This window comes from Mustela nigripes, chromosome 1 (genome assembly GCF_022355385.1).
Source record: "Mustela nigripes isolate SB6536 chromosome 1, MUSNIG.SB6536, whole genome shotgun sequence".
Lineage (NCBI taxonomy): Eukaryota > Metazoa > Chordata > Mammalia > Carnivora > Mustelidae > Mustela > Mustela nigripes.
The window spans coordinates 174681008-174704778 of NC_081557.1; the positions used below are offsets into that span (position 1 = coordinate 174681008).

General features: G+C 36.7%; 1 protein-coding gene across 19 annotated transcripts in view; it reads left to right on the forward strand.

Moving 5' to 3' along the window:
• Positions 1 to 23771, forward strand: part of ANK2 (ankyrin 2) — a 323814-nt gene that overhangs the window by 83938 nt on the left and 216105 nt on the right. For 5 of the 19 annotated variants that reach the window (XM_059377426.1, XM_059377419.1, XM_059377458.1 and 2 more), the window contains exon 1: positions 14995 to 15378. The exons of 4 other annotated variants lie outside the window; for them this stretch is intronic. In XM_059377426.1, the coding sequence (XP_059233409.1) occupies positions 15244 to 15378 (135 nt within the window). In that variant the 5' untranslated portion in view covers positions 14995 to 15243. Of the gene's footprint in view, positions 1 to 14980; positions 15379 to 23771 lie in introns of those variants that run through there. 10 more of the 19 variants (XM_059377490.1, XM_059377414.1, XM_059377415.1 and 7 more) reach the window with 4 other exon arrangements.

Below are 23771 nucleotides of genomic sequence, written 5' to 3' on the forward strand. Positions count from 1 at the left end.
AGATTTCATTCTACTTAGCATGACTTACTTGGATAGTTGTCTTACTTCTTTGCTTCTTTTTTGTAACTAAGACACACCAGAAATCTTTACGGGAACCTGTGTAATATGCTGCTTCTGATTGCAGTGGGCATAACATATGACGGAGTTATCCTTTTCACTTTGACCAATGAGAACTAACTTTCTCTTTTATTTACCATACTTGATTCTCTAATAATCTTCATGAGCAGGCAGCTGCTCTCCGTCTACAGATAATATTCTCACAACTAATGAATCACTCCCTGGTCTCTCCAAAAAGGGCCCTTCATTTCTCATTTTAATTAACTTTGCTACTGGATGGCCAAATTCAATAAAATTTTTCCTTCTGTTTTCTCTGCCTTTAGTAATTCACTTGCCTTTCTTAATCTAGCATGGTAAAATATTTAGATATGTAATGTTGGTTCCCTCTTGACATAGTTCTTAGTTATAATCAAGTGCATAATGATATTGTAAATTGAGCATGTATTTTAAGGGCCATAGAGTACTTGACTACTGATCGGAGACCACATAAGTACTCCTGTTAACATCACACACGTGTTCTCTTTGTAAATGAGAATCTTTGTATGATAACTTTGTGTGTATATCTTTGTATGATATCGTGATACCTAAATATGTTTACCTAGGGGAACTTTAGGTTCCTTTTCTAAGCCCATGCCCTTTGCTGTTGTAATAAACAAGATGAGAACAATATCCTGCCTAGAACAGCCTAACGCCCTGGTGTTACAGTATTTCACCAGCTTGCTGAGCCAATAATGATTACTGATTTTCTTCCTGTATATAGACACAGTAAATGCCCAACTGATTCTAAACATTAAATTACTCTTTTTGTGACCTAAACTCAACTTTGTCATAGGTTAGTCTTATGAATCAAACCTAGACAGAGAAGCTTATGTGGGTATGTAACAAACCCTTGTTACAGAATGACACATAACCAGAGCTCTTAACGTTTTGTGATCAACTCTTCTCAAGTGCATATATTAACAAGGAAATTCAAGACATTACAAAAGAGGGCACAAAAGAATTTTCTGGAGAAATATCTTTTATATCTTTCTTTGTATCAGTGATATTTAAATGTTAGTTCATTGTGTTTGCATCTAAAAGTCATACTAATGTTTAAGAACTACAAAAACCCTTTAATTAATAGCTTTGTAAACTATTAATTTAACTATTTGCAATACAAGTTTTCTCACCTTTGTAGGACTTGAAACATGAGTCTGGAGTACATGAAGTCCATTGCATCAGGCCGGCAACATCCTCTGCTAACTCCTATTTGCACTGTTTCTCCCCAAAGCCTTGATTCTTGTTTACACTCAGTACATATTAATGACAAGTTCTGCTGCCCTAAAGCAGGGTTAAACTCCCTTGTTTAACTTTCCTTGTTCTCTTCCTGCTCTGTTTTTGATGACTGTCACTCAAGCTCCTATGATGAGGTGTCTGCGTACTAGTGACTCAGGTATACGGGTTATCCAGATGTAGGTTACATCTGACTGGCTGACATCTAGCTTCCATTTCTTCTAAGACGGATCAGTGCTCCATTGATCTGTAAAAAAGTTTGAAGGGTCCCTCCTCTGATATGTGTAGGTTTCCTCCATTTGAAAGCTGCTAAAAGGCATGTCCATGGTTGTAATGCAAAAGGAGCAAAAAGCAAGGCCTTAAAGTGTGATGTTCATTTAGACTTTAAAGACCAGTCACGTGATTGTGTCATGTCAGAGTATTTTACAGATTTTCAAGTGGGGAGAAACCCCACTTGAAAAAAGACACACTTCTGTTCCAACAAGCAGCATATTGTAACCAAGTTTAAAACCTAACATTCCTGCACACCAAAGCACAGTAGAGTTAAAAGGGATCTTTGTGATTCCACATATGCTAAAGAAGCAGTGTTTCTCTGTGTGAAACCACATGGATTTTCCTGGATGACTCAGGGATAAAAACACATCCGGGCAAGATATGACAGTGAAATGTATAGACAAAAGCTTTAAGGGTTCAAAGGCTTTTTCTTTTTTTTTTCCTTCTCTTTCCTCTTTGAGCTCAATTATCATTTCATGCCATGGAGTAAATAGGTCAAGAATTTGACCTAACAGAGTAGTAAAGTTGACTAGGAAAATGCCTCTCCCATATAAAAGAAAGAAATAGAATACTATTCTGAGATGTCACAACTATCAGACCAGAAATTCTAATACAACTTCCTTAGAGGGTTGTTTGTTGTTATTATTGTTTTTCTAGTGAGCTCATTTCAAAGTAGGTTCTTATTTGAGAAAACCCATGTTTGCAGTTCTGTTCTTAAGGTGATGTGTATGTATATATGCATCATGCATATATATACATATATATCTGTATTTCTCAAAATTTTATTTTTATATGTGTTTTAATATCTCTCTCTTTACTTTTTATCTTCTGAATTTCCAATGTATTGAAATTACAGTGTTGCTGTTTTCCTATAGTATGTACTTCAGGGAATGATTGTTTTAATAAGATTTGACAAAGGGTTGGGTCCTTTTCCTAAGTATGTGAAATTGAAAACAAATTTTGTAAGTTAAAAAGTATTGAAATTTAAAGTATATTGGATCCTTCCACAGAGCACCATTGTACTTTGCAGCTATAACCTGAGGTTTGGTGGTACATTTTCCACCAGACACAGCCCATGAGGGCATTTGGGATCTGGCTTTAGAACAGATGTAGCTGCAGACACTGGACCCCACAGAGTACGCCAGGCATAGGATCACATACCACTGAGATACACAGAAATATTTCCAACCTCTCAAGAAACAAAGCAAAGAGGGTAGGGGGAGCCTCAGAAGAGTCGTAATATGGTTTACATGGGGACGAGGTCTCTACTAATGAGATTATAGGAAGACAGGATGGTTGGAATTATCAAGTGCTCAAACCGTCTGTACTACCTGTATCTCTGACAATCAAAATATTATCAAAGGAGATGTCTAAGTCCTAGATCTTCAACAGGATTCTGTTGTAAGAGTGGGGGACAGATGAAGTAGGTCTTGCAGACCCAAAATTCAAATGGCTAATGTGAAGTTAGTTTATCAAACAGCAGATGGAAGTAGTTCTAGAATTTCCTGAAAGTTGGTTTTTTCACTGGACCACAGAGAAAACCCAAGGTCAGAAATACATAGGGAACTAAGAAAGGAAGACTACTGTGGTACCGTTGGCTACAGACACAAAAAAGGTCGTTAGCACATAAAGGTCTTTAAATGTCATTTCCCCTCTGCTGAACAATGAGGTCAGGGGGTCTGTATGATGCCTTTATAACACAGAAAGATCCATCTCTCCTCATCTTAATGTGGGATAATAATAAACTGAGATATATTGGGTTATAAAATAAAGCAGCAAAAATTGAATATTACCAAAATAGAAATAAAATATTTTAGTAAAACTGACATTTTAAAATGTCAGTGGTTAATGGAAGCTACGTTTACTCTTATTGATGATTCTTTTTTTAGGAAGAATTTAGCATAAAGTCAAATTCTCATGACATCCTTCTTGATCAAATACAATGTGACCTATGTGTTTAATAAAATTTGATAAAATTTGAATGTAACTTTGCCATATAGTCTAATGAGTTATCAAAATGTGAAGTCATAAGTGAATGATATTTCCATAGGGATTTAGACCCTAGAAATTCTCATTTTAAACAGTGGAATGTCATTAAAAAAAGAAGGCAAGACTGAATTTTTATGGTGCTCTCTTCAAGATGTGCCTTTACTGCAGTTAACATGTATCTGAATTACTGATGTCTACTAGTGGCAACGAGTGAGAGTTCTGCCTGAACACTTGGTTGTTTATCATGAAGAAAAGCAGGAAATGCATGTTTTTTCTATGACTGCTTGCTATAGGCTGATAACTGTCAGGTATTTTTGTGTTTATGAATTTGCTGTATTATTGGTAGTTGTCTACCAAAGGTTAGTGTTTGCGTTGAAAGTAAAACATGTTAGAAGTAAAGGAATATATGAAGAAATTAAGAAAAACAGTGGAGAGAAGGAGAAAGAATTGAGCATGATAGATAAAAAGCAATGTCGGAGAAGGTCATGGTCAAAAGGAAGTGAGGTCTGTGAAGAGGGTTAAATGTGACGATAAGGGCAGAGATCTATGGGGGGCCCATCATCATCAATAAAAATGGCAACCAATCATGAAAGAACACAGAGCAGCTCTACAGATGGAAAGAATGGAATGAAAAGAGGTTTCCACCGTACATAATACCTTAGAGGCTACAGAGTAACATTAATACTTTAGAGGCCAAGCCAAGAGTAACAGTGTGTGTGTGTTTGTGTGTGTGTCTGTATGTGTGTGCGTAGACAGTCATTGTAAGAGAATCTATTTGTACCTCTAGAGAACAACTGGGACAGTTCTCTGGCTTTAGCAGTGATTACTCTATGTAGGTTTTAGACATGACTGACATATCGGCAATATCCACTATTGTGATCAATAGTCTTATCCTAACTTAATAAACTATCTTTTGGTTTATGGCCACTGTAGCTCTTGCGGCCATTTGCAATAATGTGATTATGAGTAAGTTTGGTGCCTAGTCCCCTTCATGACGAAATCAAACATCTGAAAACATAATCTAACGAGAGCTGACAGAATAGTAATATGAACAAACAAAGGAGCATTTACTGGTAATTGAATAGATTGCTGCAGATTGCCATTTCAGAGATTTATTGAAGAATTTATGTTTACATCAGAAATACTGCCCATTTGCCTCTTTTTATTTAAATGACGTGTTCTGGCCTGGCGTCGAGCACCGAATAAATATTTATGGGATGAATGAAACAAATGTTTGTGAAAAACAATCGTTTTGAATGTGTCAAGAAAGATTTTTTATCATTTGTCCAGTAATCAATTATGAGTGTCTGCTGTATTAGAGGCACTGTCAGAAGTACTGTAGGAACAAACAGACAAATAAAATATAATGTCTGTCCACCATGAGCTCATAGTCTAGTGAAGAAGACAAGCATGCACAAAGATGATTACAGTTCAGAGTAGCAATCACTGTGATCACTCCATGTTTACAACTTGCTCTTCATTTTGTTGACCAGGAAGGGTTCCAAGAGAAGTCTTGTACATATAGAGGGAAGGACGGAGGTGATTCAGAGGAAGGATTAGTTGTTTATAAAAGTCCAGAAGAAAATATAAAAGAAAAGGCAAAGATGAGATGGGGGAGGAGGATCAGCATATAGGACTCGGTATAGCACATAGAAGGTTTTGCCTTTTATCATGGAGAATATGGGAGGTGTCCTGAATAGATGTGAGCTTTGGGAAACTCACTCTGGTTATTGTGTGGGGGAATGGATTGGAATAGAGTGAGGCTAGAAGCAGGAAACTATTTAGGAGAGAGTTAACGTAATTTAGCCAGGAAATGATGAGCTCCTGACCTAAAATGGTGGCTAACAGATGGAAAAAAAAGCAGAGTCTTTAGGCCTAGATATATAGGAAAGGGAATGTCAAAAACATCAGTATTTCCAGCTTGAGCAGCAAAGAATATAGGGGTGCTAGTCGGTTGAGCCAGACAAGGCAGGGCCCGGAGCAAGTTTGAGGAGAACACATTGGTGTGGGAGAGAGATTCTTCATTAACCTAGGAAAGCCCTGAGAATATTTAAATACTAGCTCTTAAGAACTGGAAAAATGAAAAACGTATTTATTGAAAATATTTTTAATAACTATTCTTAAGGAAAAAGCCCTTCTTAAGTTTTAGAGATAGATCTGCATTTTCTTATCATATTTACAATCTTTCCTTCCCTCCTCCCTTCTTCCTTCTTTATTTCTTTCTTATCTTCCTGTAGAGAAGATAAATCATATGCTGACCTCATAGCATGATTTATAAACATATGATTCTAAAGATTTAACATATACAAACATCAGCCTAAGATTCTATTTATTGTAGCTCATTATTACACAGATTGGAATACTAAAGTTAAAAGTGGCAGCTGGCAGAGCTCAGCCAGGAATTCATTCCTTACAACATATGGCCAATAACATTGTAGTTCAGAGGACATAAGACCACAATGACACAGTTTTAGAAGAATTGAGTTAATGATATTGATTTTATAATATTTTTATTTTTGTATTCATAGGGTTTTTGATTGCCTGTAAAATTATTCTGCCTTCCAAAAAAAGTAGGACATAATTTAAAAACTTTACCAAAAAATTTCCCATTATTCAGGGGAACAAATGATATACAATCAGGATACTTATTCTAGCATGAATAATAGGTAAAGGATTATAAACAATTATTTATACTTTAAGATGTATAGAATAAATTTGCTTTAGAGAAATCTTGAAATAGAACCCAAATAAAATGTCAGTTGAACAGTGAAATTCAGATTATTTTTGGTGCTCTAAGTTTTCTCAGCCTTTGAAACAAATTGAATTTAGCCTATCATTCTGTAATTATAGTTAATTTAGTTCTTGATTAAATGCACACTCAACATGTAGTTTTTTTTTTCCAAACCCTAATAGTACCATATTTTATAATCACAGAAACTTCTTGGTTTAATGTTTTACTGTTGTACAAGGAAATCAGTTACCATCCTCATAAGTCAGGTTTAATTGGTAATTTTGACAAATGCTTATATCTGCTCCGGTTTGAACTAGTATTAGAAATTTAGTTTGAAATTGAATTTGCTCTTAATTGATAAAAGACTGCCTATAGCCTGACAGTGTATTTAATTTTATTAATTTTTTAAAAAGATTTTATTTATTTATTTGAGAGAAAGAGAGTGCAGTATGCGCTGTGTGTGTTGGGGGTGGGGCATGGGACAGACGGGGAGGGAGCCGAAGAGGAAGGGAGAGGGAAAGAGCATCAAGCAGACCCCACACCAAGCCTGGAGCCTGACATGGGGCTGGATCTTACGACTCTGGGATCATGACCTGAGCCAAAACCAAGAGCTGCCACTTAAAACTGAGGCACCCAGGTGCCCCAGCCTAGCAGTGTATTTTATTTTATTTTATTTTTTAAAAGATTTTATTTATTTATTTGACAGACAGAGATCACAAGTAGGCAGAGAGGCAGACAGAGAGAGAGGGGGAAGCAGACACCCTGCCAAGCAGAGAGCCTGATGTGGGGCTGGATCCCAGGACCCTGAGATCATGACCTGAGCCGAAGGCAGCGGCTTAACCTACTGAGCCACCCAGGCGCCCCATAGCAGTGTATTTCAAATGTCTGTGTTTCCTGTTGCATTTCAAGTGGGGCATATACGTGTGTGTGTGTATTGTGTGTGCATGTGTACATGTGCATTTATTTTGTTGGAAGTTATTATTATAAAATACTCTGAGACCAATAGATTAAAATATTTGAGTATATGATTCCCTTGAACTGGGCTCTGTTTTAAATTGAAGACCTTTTTTCAATAATGACAAATTTATCAAAACATTTAAGCCTTCATGTTGTATTTAATAACCCAAAAAGTTTTTGAAAAGTCGCGATTTTTCAGAACCTCTCGGGTAAATGTACAAAAGGTGACTATAAATATATGGAACTTAATGCCTGGGAACCATCAAAGGGAAACTGTCCATATACAAAGTGAACTGAGACTTGAGAAGTATGGAAAGGATAAATGAATTTTTATTTGCTGATCTCAGTCATGGATAATTTATTTGAACATAGCGGTGAAGTTTCCTATATACTTAAGACATTATTTGGAGAAGTTGATTATAAATTCTCATGAGGACCGCACTCCTATTTATCTTGTCCTAATGATCAAGCATTGTGTCTAACTAACAGGGCATGTGAGAGACCATTTTGATAGATCGGTCTAGACCACTGTGGCATGCATCATGTAGAGCATAACTGGTCAGCTTGTTGTGAAGAGTTAGGTCCTCTCAGCACGTTGTTCCTTTGGGCGCTAGACTTTACCCCATGAAGTGATCACCAGTTGTGCTATGCACTGTTCATTCATCTTAAAATCCCCTTAACAGAATCCTTTCCAGATTACCCCTATCCACTCTCCCTCCATTCCAGATGGAAACTTCCAGGAAATGATAGTAAACTAAAATACTGACTTACGTTTCAGAAAGTAACTGTTAAAGTCAGATTGCAGTGGAGACCCTGCCCTGCTTTTTTATTTTCATCCTTCACTTTTTCTACAAGTAAGCCTTTTGGGGAGCCCCTGCTGTAGTAGTTAACCATTTTCTGAGTGGTATGTGGATACGCATTTTTTTTTTTTTTCCAGAAAAAGTAGGAGCACACAATGGCTAAATTGTTTTCTTCATGTTGTGTTTCAAAATGCAGTCCAATATGACTGAACTGAACAAGTCACATGGCCCTCTAGGCTTGCTCTGCACACCCTCCACGTCTTGCCTCATAGTGTCTTTAATGTCAGTCAAGGGCATTTATGGAGTGCCTGCTTTATGCCGGGCATTTTGTGGAGTAACTTTTAGAAAACTTCTTTCTCACTGTTTATTAAAGAATGTCCTCCTTTATACACTAGGAGTCAAGAGGCAGCAGCCTGGAATGAAAATAATAGCTGGGAGGAATGTAAAATTAAATTGGTTAATTGATGTTTGTGGGCACATAAATAGCTTGGCGATATTCATTTTGATTAATTTGTGGACAGCATACACAGTCAAACTTGCTTATACTGACCTCAATTAGAAAAGTGATGCCACGTGTTAATATAGAGAATCTGTGGTAGATCTATAAATTATGCAACGGTTTTCCTGATTGATCAGTTATATAACAGATCCAATGGGTAAAAATCATTACATGTTTAACTTTTAGCTAAAGAAATGTTATTGAATGTGTCCAAACACAAGAGAAAATAATGTGCTGTCTCTGTTGCTGCACAGAATGTTCCAGTTTTTTTTTCCACAGGTCAGTGATTCCCAAAGTGAGAAGAATTTGTCCCTGGTTTCCTGTGAATGGGCTTGGAGAATTCTGCACACAATAGGAGTAGTGAAATGTTAGTTTAATCAGATAAATATATTTGACCAAAACAATCAGTTTTGAATTATGACTAGCGTGGTTTGAAAAAAAGAAAAAGAAAAAGCTGGTAGTGGGCGAGTGTGAGGGGAGGTGGGTTATAATTTAAACAGTTTTCTAAGTTCAGCAAAGGCCACACGTATCTTACATGTTAATGATCTGCCAAATACGAAGTGGTAACACTATCATATTAGGACAGTTGATGCTGTAGTGATAGTTTAGATTAAGAGAGTGGACTTGGCTTTTTTCATTTGTGTGATATATATCCTTGAATAACCCTTACAACTTGCAAGAGAGAAAAAAAAATTAAATTCCATAGTTCTGAGTGAAACATTCTTTTGGATTTGCCTCTTTAGAGACTCCAGGCAAAATATGTTCTTCAATATTTTTTTTTAAGATTTATTTATTTATTTGACAGAGAGAGAGAGAGAGCATAAGCAGAGGGAACAGCAGAGGGAGAGGGAGAAGCAGGCCCCCCACTGAGCAGGGAGCCCAACTTAGGGCTCGATACCAGGACGCTGGGATCATGACCTGAGCCTGAAAGCAGACGCCTAAGTGAATGTTCTTCAATATTTTTAATATGACAGCACTTGCCCTTTAAGGACAAGTAAATTGAAATCTATGAGGGAGACTAAAATCTCTTCTATTTTATGCAGTTGATTTGCAAAAACTTGTCCTACAAAATCCTATAAAGCTGTCCTATAACATCAGGTTCGGAGAATGAGATCACCTCCAGATGTAAGTTGTTTTATAGTTGTGAGATGCAGAAAACTGACAGGGTGAGCTTTCCAAAATGTTTCTAGTTTTCCAGTAGGGCTAATATTCAGGAAAGGTGAAGCAGGAGCTTAAGGGTCCTCACCTTGAAAAAGAGCTCCTAAACACTGACAGAGTTTGCCATCTTTCACACAATGGTCCTTTCATCTCCCCTTGTATGTGTCCCATGGAAATGTCACTGCATGCAATCAGCTCAGAGAACCAGGGACCCGTGATGCAAGATACTGAGTTGTTCTTTTTATTTTTTTTTTCTCATGCTAGCTAACCAAATAGGTGGCCAGCTTCAACTACCATCTGTTAAGTACATGTTCAAATGTAAACAAGTGCTTTTGCGTGGAAGCAAAGAACTTCAGAGCTGGAAGGGACCTAGCAGTCATCTAGTCTGACCTCCCTCTTTTCAAAAAAAGAAAACTAAAGCCCAGATTTGATAAAGGTTACACAAATCCATGCAGGTAAATGAGTGGTAGAACCCAAATCGGGGATTAGTTTTTCCTAGCGCAGAGGTCTTTTCATTCCTCTGTAGTAGCTGTGAAATTTAGACTCTTTAGGTTAAAGTAGAGAACTGATGCAGTTAGTTCTTCTCTAAGGTGTTAAGTTTTCTGATGATTTCATAATCTTTGCTTCTTATTTAAAAGGTGAAATTTAAAACTGCAGTGAATGGTTTTTAGCTTTGCTGTGTAGGGGCTTCAGCAGCTACTTTCAGAAGATTACAGATGAGAGGCTGGCCTTTGTTCTCAGTTCTTAATCTCTTTTCTCTTTTGATGGATTTGAACCACAGCAATACTGATGAAATAATAACAGTAAGAGTGCCTGGAAATTTAAGAAGGATATTGCAAATATGTCACATTCTAAATCATGCACCAAAGTCAAGTATCCTGCTCAAAGTGTGGCCAAACATGCAAATATTTGCTTTCTGAGTAATTTGCCCTAATGACTTTGAAGCATTTTTGAGAAACAGTGGTGACATTGTTCTGCCCTGGCAGAAAGCGTATCCCTTGTCAAATGTCCACAGAGATCCTAAAAGTCTACGGGGCCATGATTAAGGCACGAGTACTGCACAGTATTTGCTAACCTTACCATCTAGTTGGCAAAATGTTAGATATATAGGTTGTCACAAGCTTTTGTGACAAGTCTGTCTGGCAGCTGCTTTTAGTTAACCACTAGGAAATAGAACTAGCAATATTTGTTTAAAGATTTATTTATTTATTTGAGGGAGAGAATGCACACAGGAGTAGGGGATAGAACAGAGGGAGAGAATCTTCAGGCAGATTCCCCACGGACCACAGAGCCTGATGTGGGGCTAGATCTCACCACCCATGAGATCATGATCCATGAGATCATGACCTGAGCCAAAACCAAGAGTTGGACACTCAACTGAGTGAACCACCCAGAGGCCCCTAGAACTAGCAGTATTTTAACCTCTGAAGCAATGCCCTCTTTTGCAAACTCCTCTCACCTTTTTTTTTTTTTTTTTTTTTTTTTTTTGGATTATGCAGAAAGGAGCATTGGGCTAGCCTGGAGTGGTCATGTATGAAGCTGTTCGTTGAAGATCTTTTTTCAAAGCTATGCTATCTTCTAGACTGATAGCTTAACTGTTTGATCAGCAAATAGGAAGTTTTAGCAATCACAGGAGCACCAGCAGTGTCTAATTGTCTTTTCTTAGCCTGTACTTGTTTAGACACTAAATTTTACTCACTGAAGTAGTGAGATTTTGATACTGCTCTGAGGCATATTTTGGGCAGCCCTAATGATAAAGAGCATGGGTGTTATTATATCCAGTAAGTAGGACATTTTTCTATTAGGAAACAATGGGAAGATTTTCAGGGGATAAAGGAGAGAGGGTAGAAACCTAATTACTAGTCGTTTAGAAAGAGTATCTTGTTTTCAACATGTTTCTTTTTTAGTTTATGTCCTCAGTGTACTTTATGAACATTTTTTTTTCTTCTGAAATGAAGCAGTACAAATTCTTTTCTAGGAAAATAAACTCCAAACAATGTTATTATTTATTCAAAGACTACTGAGAGTGTTTATTATGGATGTGGAAATGAAAATGAAATTAAAGATTTGTCATGTGTAAAAATGTTTGAAATTATTAAATCTGTTTCTGTGAATGTGTAAAAAGGTCAGTAGAGTGCAATTAAATATTGATATGATCAATTGTGCTCCTATCTGTAGCTGACTTTTTTCATTTACTTAGCAAACATTTAAACTACTGTGTGTATTTTGCATCTGTGAGAAGGTCAGTGAGAGACAAGCCATATTCTGTAAAAAGAGCAAATAGCTGATAGTGGTCCCAACTTTATTCAAAAAGATAGAACAAGTTAAGGAACTAACATAGGTGTAATTAAGACTTTTAGGGGAAAGTGAATTTTAAGATGAGCTTTGAAAGAGACAATGAACGGGGACTGGTGGCGAAAGGGATGCTTGACTGCTTGGCTGAAAGAGAGGAAAATCCAAGGCATGGTGGTAGAATGGGTGATGTATTAATGAGACAGAAAGATTCCAGGAAACAATTCATGCTGTTAAAGCACGGCAAAATTATTTACTGAGCACCTACAGACATCTTTCCTTGAGCTAGAGTGGTTAATATTGCTTTTACATGTGTTAAGTACAGGGATTCAGACCTCAATTCTAGAATGAAGGAATGAGGCCACAGAGAAATTTTAGGATTTGCTCAATTCTGTATGAAAAGATTGTTGAATATTAAATTTTTATGTTCTAAAAATAGTTTTACCTTTTGGGGTGCCTGGGTGGCTCAGTGGGTTGGGCCTCTGCCTTCGGCTCAGGTCGTGATCTCAGGGTTCTGGGATTGAGCCCCACATCGGACTCAGCTTGGTGGGGAGCCTGCTTTCTTCCTCTCTCTCTGCCTGCTTGTAATATCTCTCTCTCTCTCTGTCAAATAAATAAATAAAATCTTTTTTTTTTTTTTTTTAAAGATTTTATTTATTTATTTGGCAAAAAGAGATCACGGGTAGGCAGAGAGGCAGGCAGAGCGAGAAGAGGAAGCAGGCTCCCTGCTGAGCAAAGAGCTGGATGCGGGGCTCGATATCAGGATCTTGGGGTCATGACCTGAGCCAAAGGCAGAGGCTTTGACCCACTGAGCCACCCAGGCACCCCTAAATAAATAAAATCTTAAAAAAAAAGAAGTATACCTCTTTTAACAGCTGGTAAAATCTTGGTTTATATTCTGAACAAAATAGTTCATATATATTTAAGAAGAAGCACCTATTATATGACTTTTAAGGCAGTGTAAGGCTCTAAGAGGCTAGTAAATTTTAAAACATCGGTTTGAAAGAGTTTGTAAAAACAGTATTATACACAGTGCTTACTTAATTTCAATAGTTACATTGTTCAAGTATGTATAACCATGATAAGGGATTACCATGTTATGATGAATCATGATTTTAGTCTTTATAAAAATAATTTCAGCAACACAAAAGGTTTTGCTTGGTACATCTCAGCTACCAGTCTGATCTTGTTACTGATACTAAAATTTCATCTTTATGAATGCTTTCACCTAAACCTTTAACACTTTTCCCTAGGGTTTTTTTTTTTTTTTTTAAGGTTTTTATTTAAATTCCAGTTAGTTAACAGGCTGGGTAATATTAGTTTTAGGTGTACACTATAGCGATTCAACACTTTCATATATCACCCGGGCTCATCACAACAAGTGCACTCCTTAATCTCCATTAAAATTTTAACACTTAAAATATTTAGATTGTGCTTGTCTTTCACATGAATGGAGAAATTATGCCCCCATTTTTATCATAATATTATTTGTTCCGTCAATAAATTAAAAAAAAAACTGTTTTAAAATATGTCATCACCTATAGCTGAAAGACAAAAATAATTTCACCAAATACTGAAATTCGGTGAAACTTGAATGTAGGGATAGGATCTTTACAGTAAATAACATACTCTAGGTTCATAAATTCTGGGATAAAGAGCTATTCAAATAGGATTGGTAAAACAAAACAAAACGAAACAAAAAAATATCCCAGCATAAGGCTATAAGAATCAATAATCCCAAAATGCCATTCTTGGATTTGAGTTTGTTAAAGGGTGTTGTGTTTTTGTTTGTTTGTTTTGTGTGTGTGTGTTTGTTTGGTTAAGGGTTTTGGACAGTGATATAGAGTGATAGGCTATTTCAGGAATGCTGTTTTTATGGAATAAATGATCATAATGACAGACATTTTTAGTTAAAAGAAATGGCAAATCGGAAAGGTAAGTTTTATTCTATCAATGTGATGTGGTTAATTTCTAAATATCTTCCACATCCTGTTTTCCCCAAATGGTTGCTTTCAATTCAGTAGATTTAACTTTTAATACTTTAATATATAACTTGGGTAGATGGTACAAAATGTTAATCTTTATCCTGCCATTGAGTAGTTTAAAATATATTTAGAAGATATGAAAAGAGAAAGCAAATATCAAATGAGGAAGGATAGGACGAATAGTAAAACACTATATAAATAAAGTTTTAGAGGAAACTTAGTGGGGAGAATAAAATTTAATCAGTAATGGTCTATAACAAAGTCTTGATGTTTATCATAATTGGCTTCATAAAAATCTCTGCATTTGCTGTGCTCATCTCCGTGGGAAACAACTTCTTTCAAAACTCTGTAATATGGTTTCAGGGATAGTATGTATGTTTTTGAAAGCCATTTTCAGTTTTTTTTTTTTTTTATAAACCTGGGGGCAACATTTCCAAAGTATTGAAAATTGAAAAGAATTATAAGTAAATCAAAATGTTTGCTCTACTGTGGCATGATCATGAATAATGGAAAACTGTAGATATGTTGTGAAATTCAGAACATCTATATCATTGTAAAACAAGCCATTTTGACGGATGTGTTTCTGATGAAGTTTAAGTGCTGAAAGGATGGCCAGTTGTTTTCTGTAAATGATCATGAAAATGATAATGTCTGTCAGCTGAGAGTATGCCTCTTAGTTTAAACAATCATGAAAATAGTTTCTACCTGTTGTGCTGGTAGAGTGAGATCATTAACAGATTTGGTGTTCATGCCACCAGAAAGACAGAGGGGGGAGGAAATCAAAGGACTCAAAGGCATTTACGGAGTAATGCAAAAATTCTCCATGTAGAGACATTTCACACAGCAGGAACTTAAGTCCATGTGTAGAACAGGCTGCTCACATGGTGAAAAACAAAACAACACCGCCCCCTCCCCTGCTCGGTCTCAGCTCACCCCCCTCACTCCATTGACATGCATAGCTGGCCTGGTAGGTGTAAAAATAGACTGGCAGAGCCTGAATTGGAAATGGTCACTGAATGCAGCCTGCAGTTGCTGGGGTTTTGAGTTCTCTCTGCCACCAGCAAGCCAGCCAGCAGATGGGGAGAACTGGTGAGGGGCGTGTAGGGGAACTGAGCAGAGGAGCCAAGGGTCGTCCGGATGCATTGTCCACAGTAGCGTCCCCCTGGGAGCCCTCGACAGACCACAGAGGGCAAGCACAGGCCCAGTGACAGCAGGAACTGTAGAGCTGAGATGGGTAATGCAGCTCTCTGCCCGTCCTGTCATGCGGATAAGAGCGTAAGAGCACAAGGACACATGCAGGAACTGGATAAAACTCCAGACTACTATGGCTGTAACAGCGAGGACACCAGAGAACTTGAGGTCTGGGTAAGTTCTAAGCCACACACGAGGAGGAGGGGAGGATGGTGGCATAAGGTTCGACCGTGGACCTCATTGGTCCACCTCCAAACTTCCTGGAAGGAAGACGACAGAGTAAAACCGAGGTGATCCAACTACCCAGCTGCCTCTGGCACGCTGTTGTGTCTCCTTCGTGGGCCATGGGGCGCCCCGTGTCTGTGCCTCTGGAGTTCGGCTTTAACTATGAACTGACATTTGGAAATAAGCGGTGATGCTGTCGTTTTCATTTGAAATTTTGTGCAAAGCCAAAGATGTATTTGATTGCAGAGTGACTTAGAGCAATATTGCTCCGATTCACTTATATTCAGGCTGTCACATTCTTCGGCCTATTTATATATTCATGTATAGGTCATTTTCCATGAGGTCACAGGGCATTTTTTAAGCAGGTGCTAACTTGGAATCCCAGTTGCAGCCCATAAAGGCATTTTACTTCCAATATCTGACTAACTTCAGTGAAAAGTCCTTTGAATGCCACTCTAATGATGATACTGTTTTGTGCAGAGGCTTAAAAGTTGAGCAATCAAATGTCAAAGCTAGCTTTCAGATTGTAATAATTCATAGTCACGATATGTTCCTTAGAATGGTTATAAGGGCCTGTTGTGGTTTTTAGCTGAGAGGGCCAACAATCTCTAGCTGAAATATTTTGATTTTTAAATTTGCTGGAGAGTAAAGATTATCTTTGATCTGTCAGACCCAGGAATTTGACCTTATTGCAAGTTATTTAATTTGGAGTGAAACCATGAGACTAGGATTTTGGAGGATTTCTGAGTGAAAGAGACGGAGGGGTTGTACTCCTCCTCAGGACGTGACACCTGATATTTCCGGGGGTGAGAAGAACAAGTAGGTGAGGAGTCTGAGGTGCTCTTTGGCTGTTACTTTGATCTGGAAGAATCTCATAATTTCCTAGCATTGAAATTCTGTCAGACCCCAGGGAAACTGAAACAGAAACTAAGAACTTATCAATAAAGCAACATGCAGAGGCAGTGTTTGCAGTTAACAGAAGTGAAAAGAAAGTCTGTCAGCACTATAATGAAAAAGAAGACAGTGCTTCCGGGATTGGGAATGGAAGTCCCCACAGGCAGGAGAATAAACAGTCCCAAGGGGAGGGGAGGACACCTGCCTTCACAATCACGCAGCTGAGGTTTCTCCTTCTGGGTTATGGGTTAAATTACCCACATCCACCCGGAGAGTCAGTCCGGATCGCTAAGCAGTGCTTCTAGTGCAATTTCTGAACTGAGGTGGGGAAAAAAAGGTAAACTTTTTGGGTAACTTTTTAGTGACCCAACGTTTGCTTAGTTGTAACGTGTAAATATAGTCCCTAAGAAGTAACTCTTGTTTAAAAGGTAGATTCTATGAATATTTTTTTTATTAATTTAGAATTTAAACCATTCTTTCAAATGTTAGTTAATAATTCTTTCCACATTTTTAAGTTATATGAGTGTATTCCATTTTCTCACCCTTTAAACATCATTAAGAAAAATGTAATGTCTGAAAATATAGGTGCTTTAAAAATTAAATATAGGCAAACAAGTGACAACATGCTTCTGAGGTCCAAGGGCTAAAATGAGAAATTCACTCAAAACTTCAGAGTTCAGAAAACAGTTCAGTTTTCAAAGAAATAATCACCAGCAACATCATTCTTTCATTATAATCCTTCTATTTCTATTAATGTAGATACTGGTCCTGAAAAATGTGAGTTGATTTAAAAAATAAATTAAAATCTGATTACTCTGACTTAAATAATATAATAGGCTGATCATTGAATAAACTTTTCTGTCAATGATTTTATAGATGGGAATGTATAATGCTTGCTATAACTTGGAAAGTTATGGTAGAGGTGGAAATGCACCTGTTGTCTTCCTTCCCAAGTGACAGTCTACTCAGAAATTTCTCCACTTTGTGGGGCCATAATAATAATAATAATAATAATAATAATAATAATAACAACAACAACAACAATAATTCTTAATACAGAGGTTGGCTTAAGCTAAATATGTGGTTTTGTCTGGCTGAAGTTTTCCAAACTTAGGAAACTCTATCATCTTTCTTTACTGTTAAATGGGTACTATAAGACTGAAGTCACTCCTTCCCTAATCATCTAGATAGATATTCTCCTTAGTCAATTTCCATCATTCATGCTTGTCACAATTAATGGTAAACAGTTGTTAAGAGCTTTAGAACTTAATAATTTTTATTTTTATAATATTATTTTTTGGTGAAGGAAGACAGAAACAGAGGTACTTGGCACCTTTTTCATAGAAATAAACTTAGAAATGTTTTAGATAATTTATTATGTCATTAGGCCAAATATTTCAAATTAATAAATTCTCTAATTTTTTTCATAATCAGAACAAAACGTATGAAAAAATATAAATTTTTGAGATACTAAAACTGCTGGGTTTTATATAAATCAATACTTCATTCTTTTCTGTAAATTTTACTTAGAATTTTGAATATTCTGACATTGTATAGATAAGTATAGCAATGAGGAATAAATCAATTATCAGGAATTGTGTTGGAAGTCAGGAACCAAAAATAATTTCTTCTTGAACCATACTATTGTATGTCAATAATTGCAATTCCACTTATAAGTTTATGGATTTTTAAATATTTCCTTTTATAAAAAAGAAAAAGAAAATCAGACCAGAATAATTTCCAGAAATATTACACAGCAAGCACAAAAATTATACGAAAAAATAGAAAACTAAATATTATTTTGGTATTATGATAACTTTAAAAAATGTAGTGAAAAAGATGAACAGCTAATATTACAAAAATTTTTAAAGTTCTATAACTGGACAAATAATATGTTTTTTTCCTAATGTATATACAAATTAATGTTTAAATTCCAGAGGACAGGTCAACTAAATTTTTCTGGAAAGAACTATAGGGAGTGAACATTATAGATGTTGCTGGCTACCTGGTCTCTGGTTCTCTGGGCTGGAACTTCTCTGTAGAGAGAAAGCAGCCATGGACAAACGGGAAACAAATTGGTCTGGCTGTATTCAAACAGTTACTTAATTTTTCTATTATTATTCAATTGCTAACTTTTCAGTTACTAAATATTAATGTAGTCATAATTTTTTTTCATTTGTAAAGATACAAATTAAAATAATCATAAGTGACCATTCTGTTAACAAAGATATAAAATGTAATAATATGAAGTTTTAGAAGATTGTGTTGAGACTGAGCAACATTCCTGAATATGCTGTAAATTTTTCTAATTATTTGAAATGCAATTTGGAAATACATTTCAAACTAGTTACAATTTCTGGTTTTCACTTTTCTAGTGCAGCGAGGACTGTAGCAGCAGGGAGGTATTTGTGTGGAGATAAAAGTGTAGGCAAAACTTCTGGGCAGATTCCTACCCCCAACGGCAGGTGGACTGGACTCCACCAGTTCATTTGTTGTGAGTATTCCCAGTGCCTGTGAGCATCCCTCCTTTCACTCAAACTTCAGGGACGAGATAATTCTACCTCCAGAGACCTTTTTCCAAATGCACGAGAAATATCTACCTTCCTAATGAAGATATTAGGCTCCTGAGCATATGCTAAGGGTTTCTTCTGAAATGCTGTTGCCTCTTACATTAGACCCGAAAGGGCTTAAAATTCTGTTACTATCACAGTTAGGTTGTTTTGTTTTTCAGTTTAAAAATTTTTGTAAATTTGAATACAATTGACACACCGTGTTATATTAGTTTTGGTTGTACAACATAGTGATTCAACTCTGTGTTATGCTATGCTCTCCACAAGTATGCATACCATCTGTCACCATACAAAGCTATTACAGTACCATTGACTATATTCCCTGTGTTGTACCCTTTATTCCCATTACTTTTTCATTTCACAACTGGCAACCTGAATCTCCTATTCTCCTTCACCCATTTTTCTCATCTTCCCACCCCCCACTCCCATCTGGCAACCATCAGTTTGTTCTCTGTATTTATAGCTCTGATTCTGTTTTTCATTTAGTCTTTTGTTCTGTTTTTTTTTTTTTATATTCAACATGTAAATGAAATCATATGGCATTTGTCTTTCTTATTCTGATTTATTTCACTTAGCAGAATACTCTCTAGATCCATCCATGTTGTTATGGATGGCAAGATCTCATCCTTTTTTATGGCTGTGTAATAGTTCATTATATATATATGTGTGTGTGTGTGTGTATCCCATTATATATTATATAATTATATATCTTACATCTTCTTTATTCGTTCATGTACCAATGAACCCTTGGGTTGTTTTCATATATTGGCTATTGTAAATAATGCTGTGATAAACACATGAATACCTATAACTTTTTGAATTAGTATTTTCATTTTCTTTGGGTATTATTTTTAGTAGCTTTTTTATAACCACTGTAAGAAAGCTTTCTTCATATAGTTTTGATATTTAGCCTAAGAAGAGCCAAGACTATAATGAAATCTATTCTGACAAAACATTTCAAAAAATATGAGATGATATAGAGCATGGTTATGTAATTTTTGGCTGATTTATTTAAAGATTGATGTTGAAAGAAGATAAGACATGGTTCTATCCTCTAGGAACTTCCTAGTCAAGTTTTAGAGATAGAATTTGCCCACATGTAATCAATTAACTCTAAAGGCCAGTAGGCAATTATGTGACAATGCAAGTGGTGAAATGAGTGCCTATAAGATGGTGAAGAAGGAGAGAACCAGTGCAGGCCAGTGTTTGGGGAGTGCCTCATGGACAGTGCTGATATTCAGTCACTATGGATCAGAACACCTATACCAGTTGTTTACACCTTGAAATGCTTCCAGTAAAGGCTAATTAAACCATTGCTTCTATGGATCCAACAAGCTGTACCTTCTACTGAGGCTACCTGGAGCTTATTTCCAGGATTCTCCAGTCCACTCCATCCCCCAATTGAGCGAACAAAGGAATGGTGCCTAGACCAGCAAGGAGCCTCCAGGACCACCTTCCTCTAGGTCTAGAGCCAGCATCCACTGAGATTGGTTGGTGCCTAAGCTGTACCAGTTAAGTATTTGGAATATCCCTTCTGCTAATGGAGAAGTTAGAAGTCTGTAATAGATCTTGGAAGCAGAGTACAATCTTGGTTCCTGTTGAGAAGAAAGCATACTCAGGGGCACCTGGGTGGCTCAGTGGTTAAGCAGCTGCCTTCGGCTCAGGTCATGATCCCAGAGTCCTGGGATTGAGCCCTGTATCAGGCTCCCTGCTCAACGGGGAGCCTGCTTCCTGCTCAACGGGAAGTCTGCTTCTCCCTCTTCCTCTACTGTTCCCCCTGCTTGTGCTTTCTTTCTCTCTCTCTCTCTGTCAAGTAAATAAATAAATAACATATTTCAAAAAAGAGAGAAGAGAAGAAAAGAAACTATACTCAGTAAGCATGTATTGAGCATCTACTAAAAGCTGGGTACTGGGTCCACATTATCTTGGTTTAAGAAATGTAATCTAAGGTGGACAAAACTGGAGTCCCAATATTGCTATGACATGGTAAGAAAGCACTGGGCGTTCTGGAATACCTAAGGGTGACAACTCAATTAGAGGGTCTCAGAAAAGTCAAATCTTGAACATTATGGGCAGATCCCAAACTCAGCATTACAGTCAATAGTAATGCTGGTATGATAGAGAAGCCACGGTAACCCCCCACAGCTTTGACAAACCTAGTTTCTATTGACCATGTGTAGAACTCATGAAATTTGGATAGTAAGCATGGGATCAAATTATCAAGAGCTCCACAAGCCAAACTTAAGAATTTGGATTCTATTCTAGGGAACGATCACTGATTGAAATCTGCTTTAGAAAAAGTGATTAGATGGTGGTTTGCATACTAGAAGGTCCACTCCCTTTGCAGTGCCTAGCAGAGTACCTGGCACCTCATAGATGCTTAATAAATGTTTGTGGAAAATATGAATAAATTAATGACTAGGAAATCACCTAGTTAGCAGATCTTGCTGTGGGCATTTTCCAGCTGCAGGTGGCAAGCCTCTAGATGAAACCATAGGCTGTGAAAATGGAACAGTGATAGAGGCACCAAAAAAAGACTTTTCTAAAAACATTTAAAGTACTTGGTGACTAAGAAGTTTTCATTACAACTTTCTGCTCAAAAAAAGAATGTACCTTTACTTCAAATGCATACACACTACTGCCATGAAATATTAATTGTAAGGAACATATTTACTATATAAAAAAGTATATATTTTCCTAAATTATTATGCATTCTTAAATCATACAAAAAATGCAAGTTTGAGATTCACTGAAAGATGACCTTGTGGTAAGAGGAATCATTATAAACAATAGCTAATATAATATTTCCATTGTATTTTTCTTATAATGAGGCTCATCCAAACCAAAGATAATTCCTGAATTGAACCATGTAATAATTTTTAATTGTCTTTCTTCTGCTGTATTTATTAAGAGTAGTCCCACTGTAAATAGTGGTTTTTTCAAGGTCACATGTATGATGGAGGGAGAATACTCCAGGGAGAGAGCTGTCTTTTCAACCGTATTTTGCTTCCTTCCCACACAGACATCTGCTGTATTTCTTACCCACTTTCAATTGCTGTTTTAGATTTAATGCCCTTTTATTAAATTTTTAAAATTTATTATGCCACAAGAAATATCTACTGGTTTACTGATTCCTTCACTTTCATTTGAAAGTTCTCCTTGAAATTGGGGACATATTAGATCACATTTGACTGTCAGAAGTTTAAGTGTTTGACTTTTCAAAACTTACATTCATATCATATTTGTGTGGGCTTTTGTGACTATAATAAAATACTTTTGTGCCTTTCTTTATATTTGCTTATGAGAAGTAAAAATACTAAAATGATCATTTGAAGTATAATCATTTCAGTAGTGTCTTCGAGCTAATGAGTTGTACCTAAAAGCTATGCAAAAGTCAGGTATTTAAACAGTAGAGATTTTGAATTGAAATAATGTTTTTGATGAATTATAAATGTTGCTGACATTTTAAGTTTTGAGATTTTTTGGTACTCTCTATCTACCTTAATTATCAACGAGTTACAAAAGGGAGCTTTGAAGTATAATCTTGTGTCATACCTGGTACTCTAACATTTTCTATAGTCTGGTTAACAACTCTATTAAATAAACATATCATGTACTTAAAATTAAATTTCTAAGATGGATAATTTCCCTAAATAAGAATTCTCAGGGGACGCCTGGGTGGCTCAGTTGATTGGACGACTGCCTTCGGCTCAGGTCATGATCCTGGAGTCCAGGGATTGAGTCCCGCATCGGGCTCCCAGCTGCATGGGGAGTCTGCTTCTCTCTCTGACCTTCTCCTTGCTCATGCTCTCTCTCACTGTCTCTCTCTCTCAAATAAATAAATAAAATCTTAAAAAAAAAAAAAAAAGAATTCTCAGTTTATCAAGGATAAGTTTAAGAAATTGAATCTCCAGGCAGAAATAATATATTAAAAATAGAATTGGGGCACCTCGGTGGCTCAGTGGCTTAAGCCTCTGCCTTTGGCCCAGGTCATGATCTCGGGGTCCTGGGATCAAGTCCCGCATGGGGCTCTCTGCTCAGCGGGGAGCCTGCTTCCCTCTCTCTCTCTGCCTGCCTCTCTGCCTACTTGTGATCTCTCTGTCAAATAAATAAGTAAAATCTTAAAAAAAAAATAGAGTTGAAGTCTCTTTAGATTTACTACTTTAGTATTGTATCTTTCTAGGTTGTTGACTTTCTAAAGGAAATTAGAAAGCATCTACTAAGACCTCTAGTAAAACAGAAGTGCACATGGTTAAGCGTCTGCCTTCTGCTTAGGTCATGATCCCAGGGTCCTGGGTTCAAGCCCCACAACCTAGCTCCCTGCTCAGTGGGGCATCTGCTTCTCTCTCTCTCTTTGCCTCACCCCCCACCCCAATACTTGTGTGTGCGTATGCATGCTCTTCCTCTCTCTCTCAAATTAATAGGTAAAATCTTAAAAAAAAAAAAAAAAAAAAAAACAGAAGTAAAGAAAATTGTGACTCTTAACTTTCTGGAGATCACTGGTTGTCACATACAGCTTTTTTCCTCCCAGATTTACAAAAGGAAAATGGCAATTTTCAGAAATAACAGGCATTCAAAAAATTTCTACCCATAAGGTGTATGTTTTACAAACTTAGCCATATATCTGTAATATATAATAATTTTTTAAAATGGCTTATCATATTCAGCTTCCTATGCATTGCTACTTCAAACATTTTGACCGACTAAATGATTGATGATGACATAAGGGATAAGGCGTATTTGGGTTGTGTAATAAATACATAGAATGAAAGGTCTAGTTAATCCCTTATGTCAGCACCTCCCGAAGTGTATTCTGTGAACCGCTCAGATCAGAAGAATCATCTGGGGCGTTTTGAAGTGATGTAGGTTGCTGAGCCC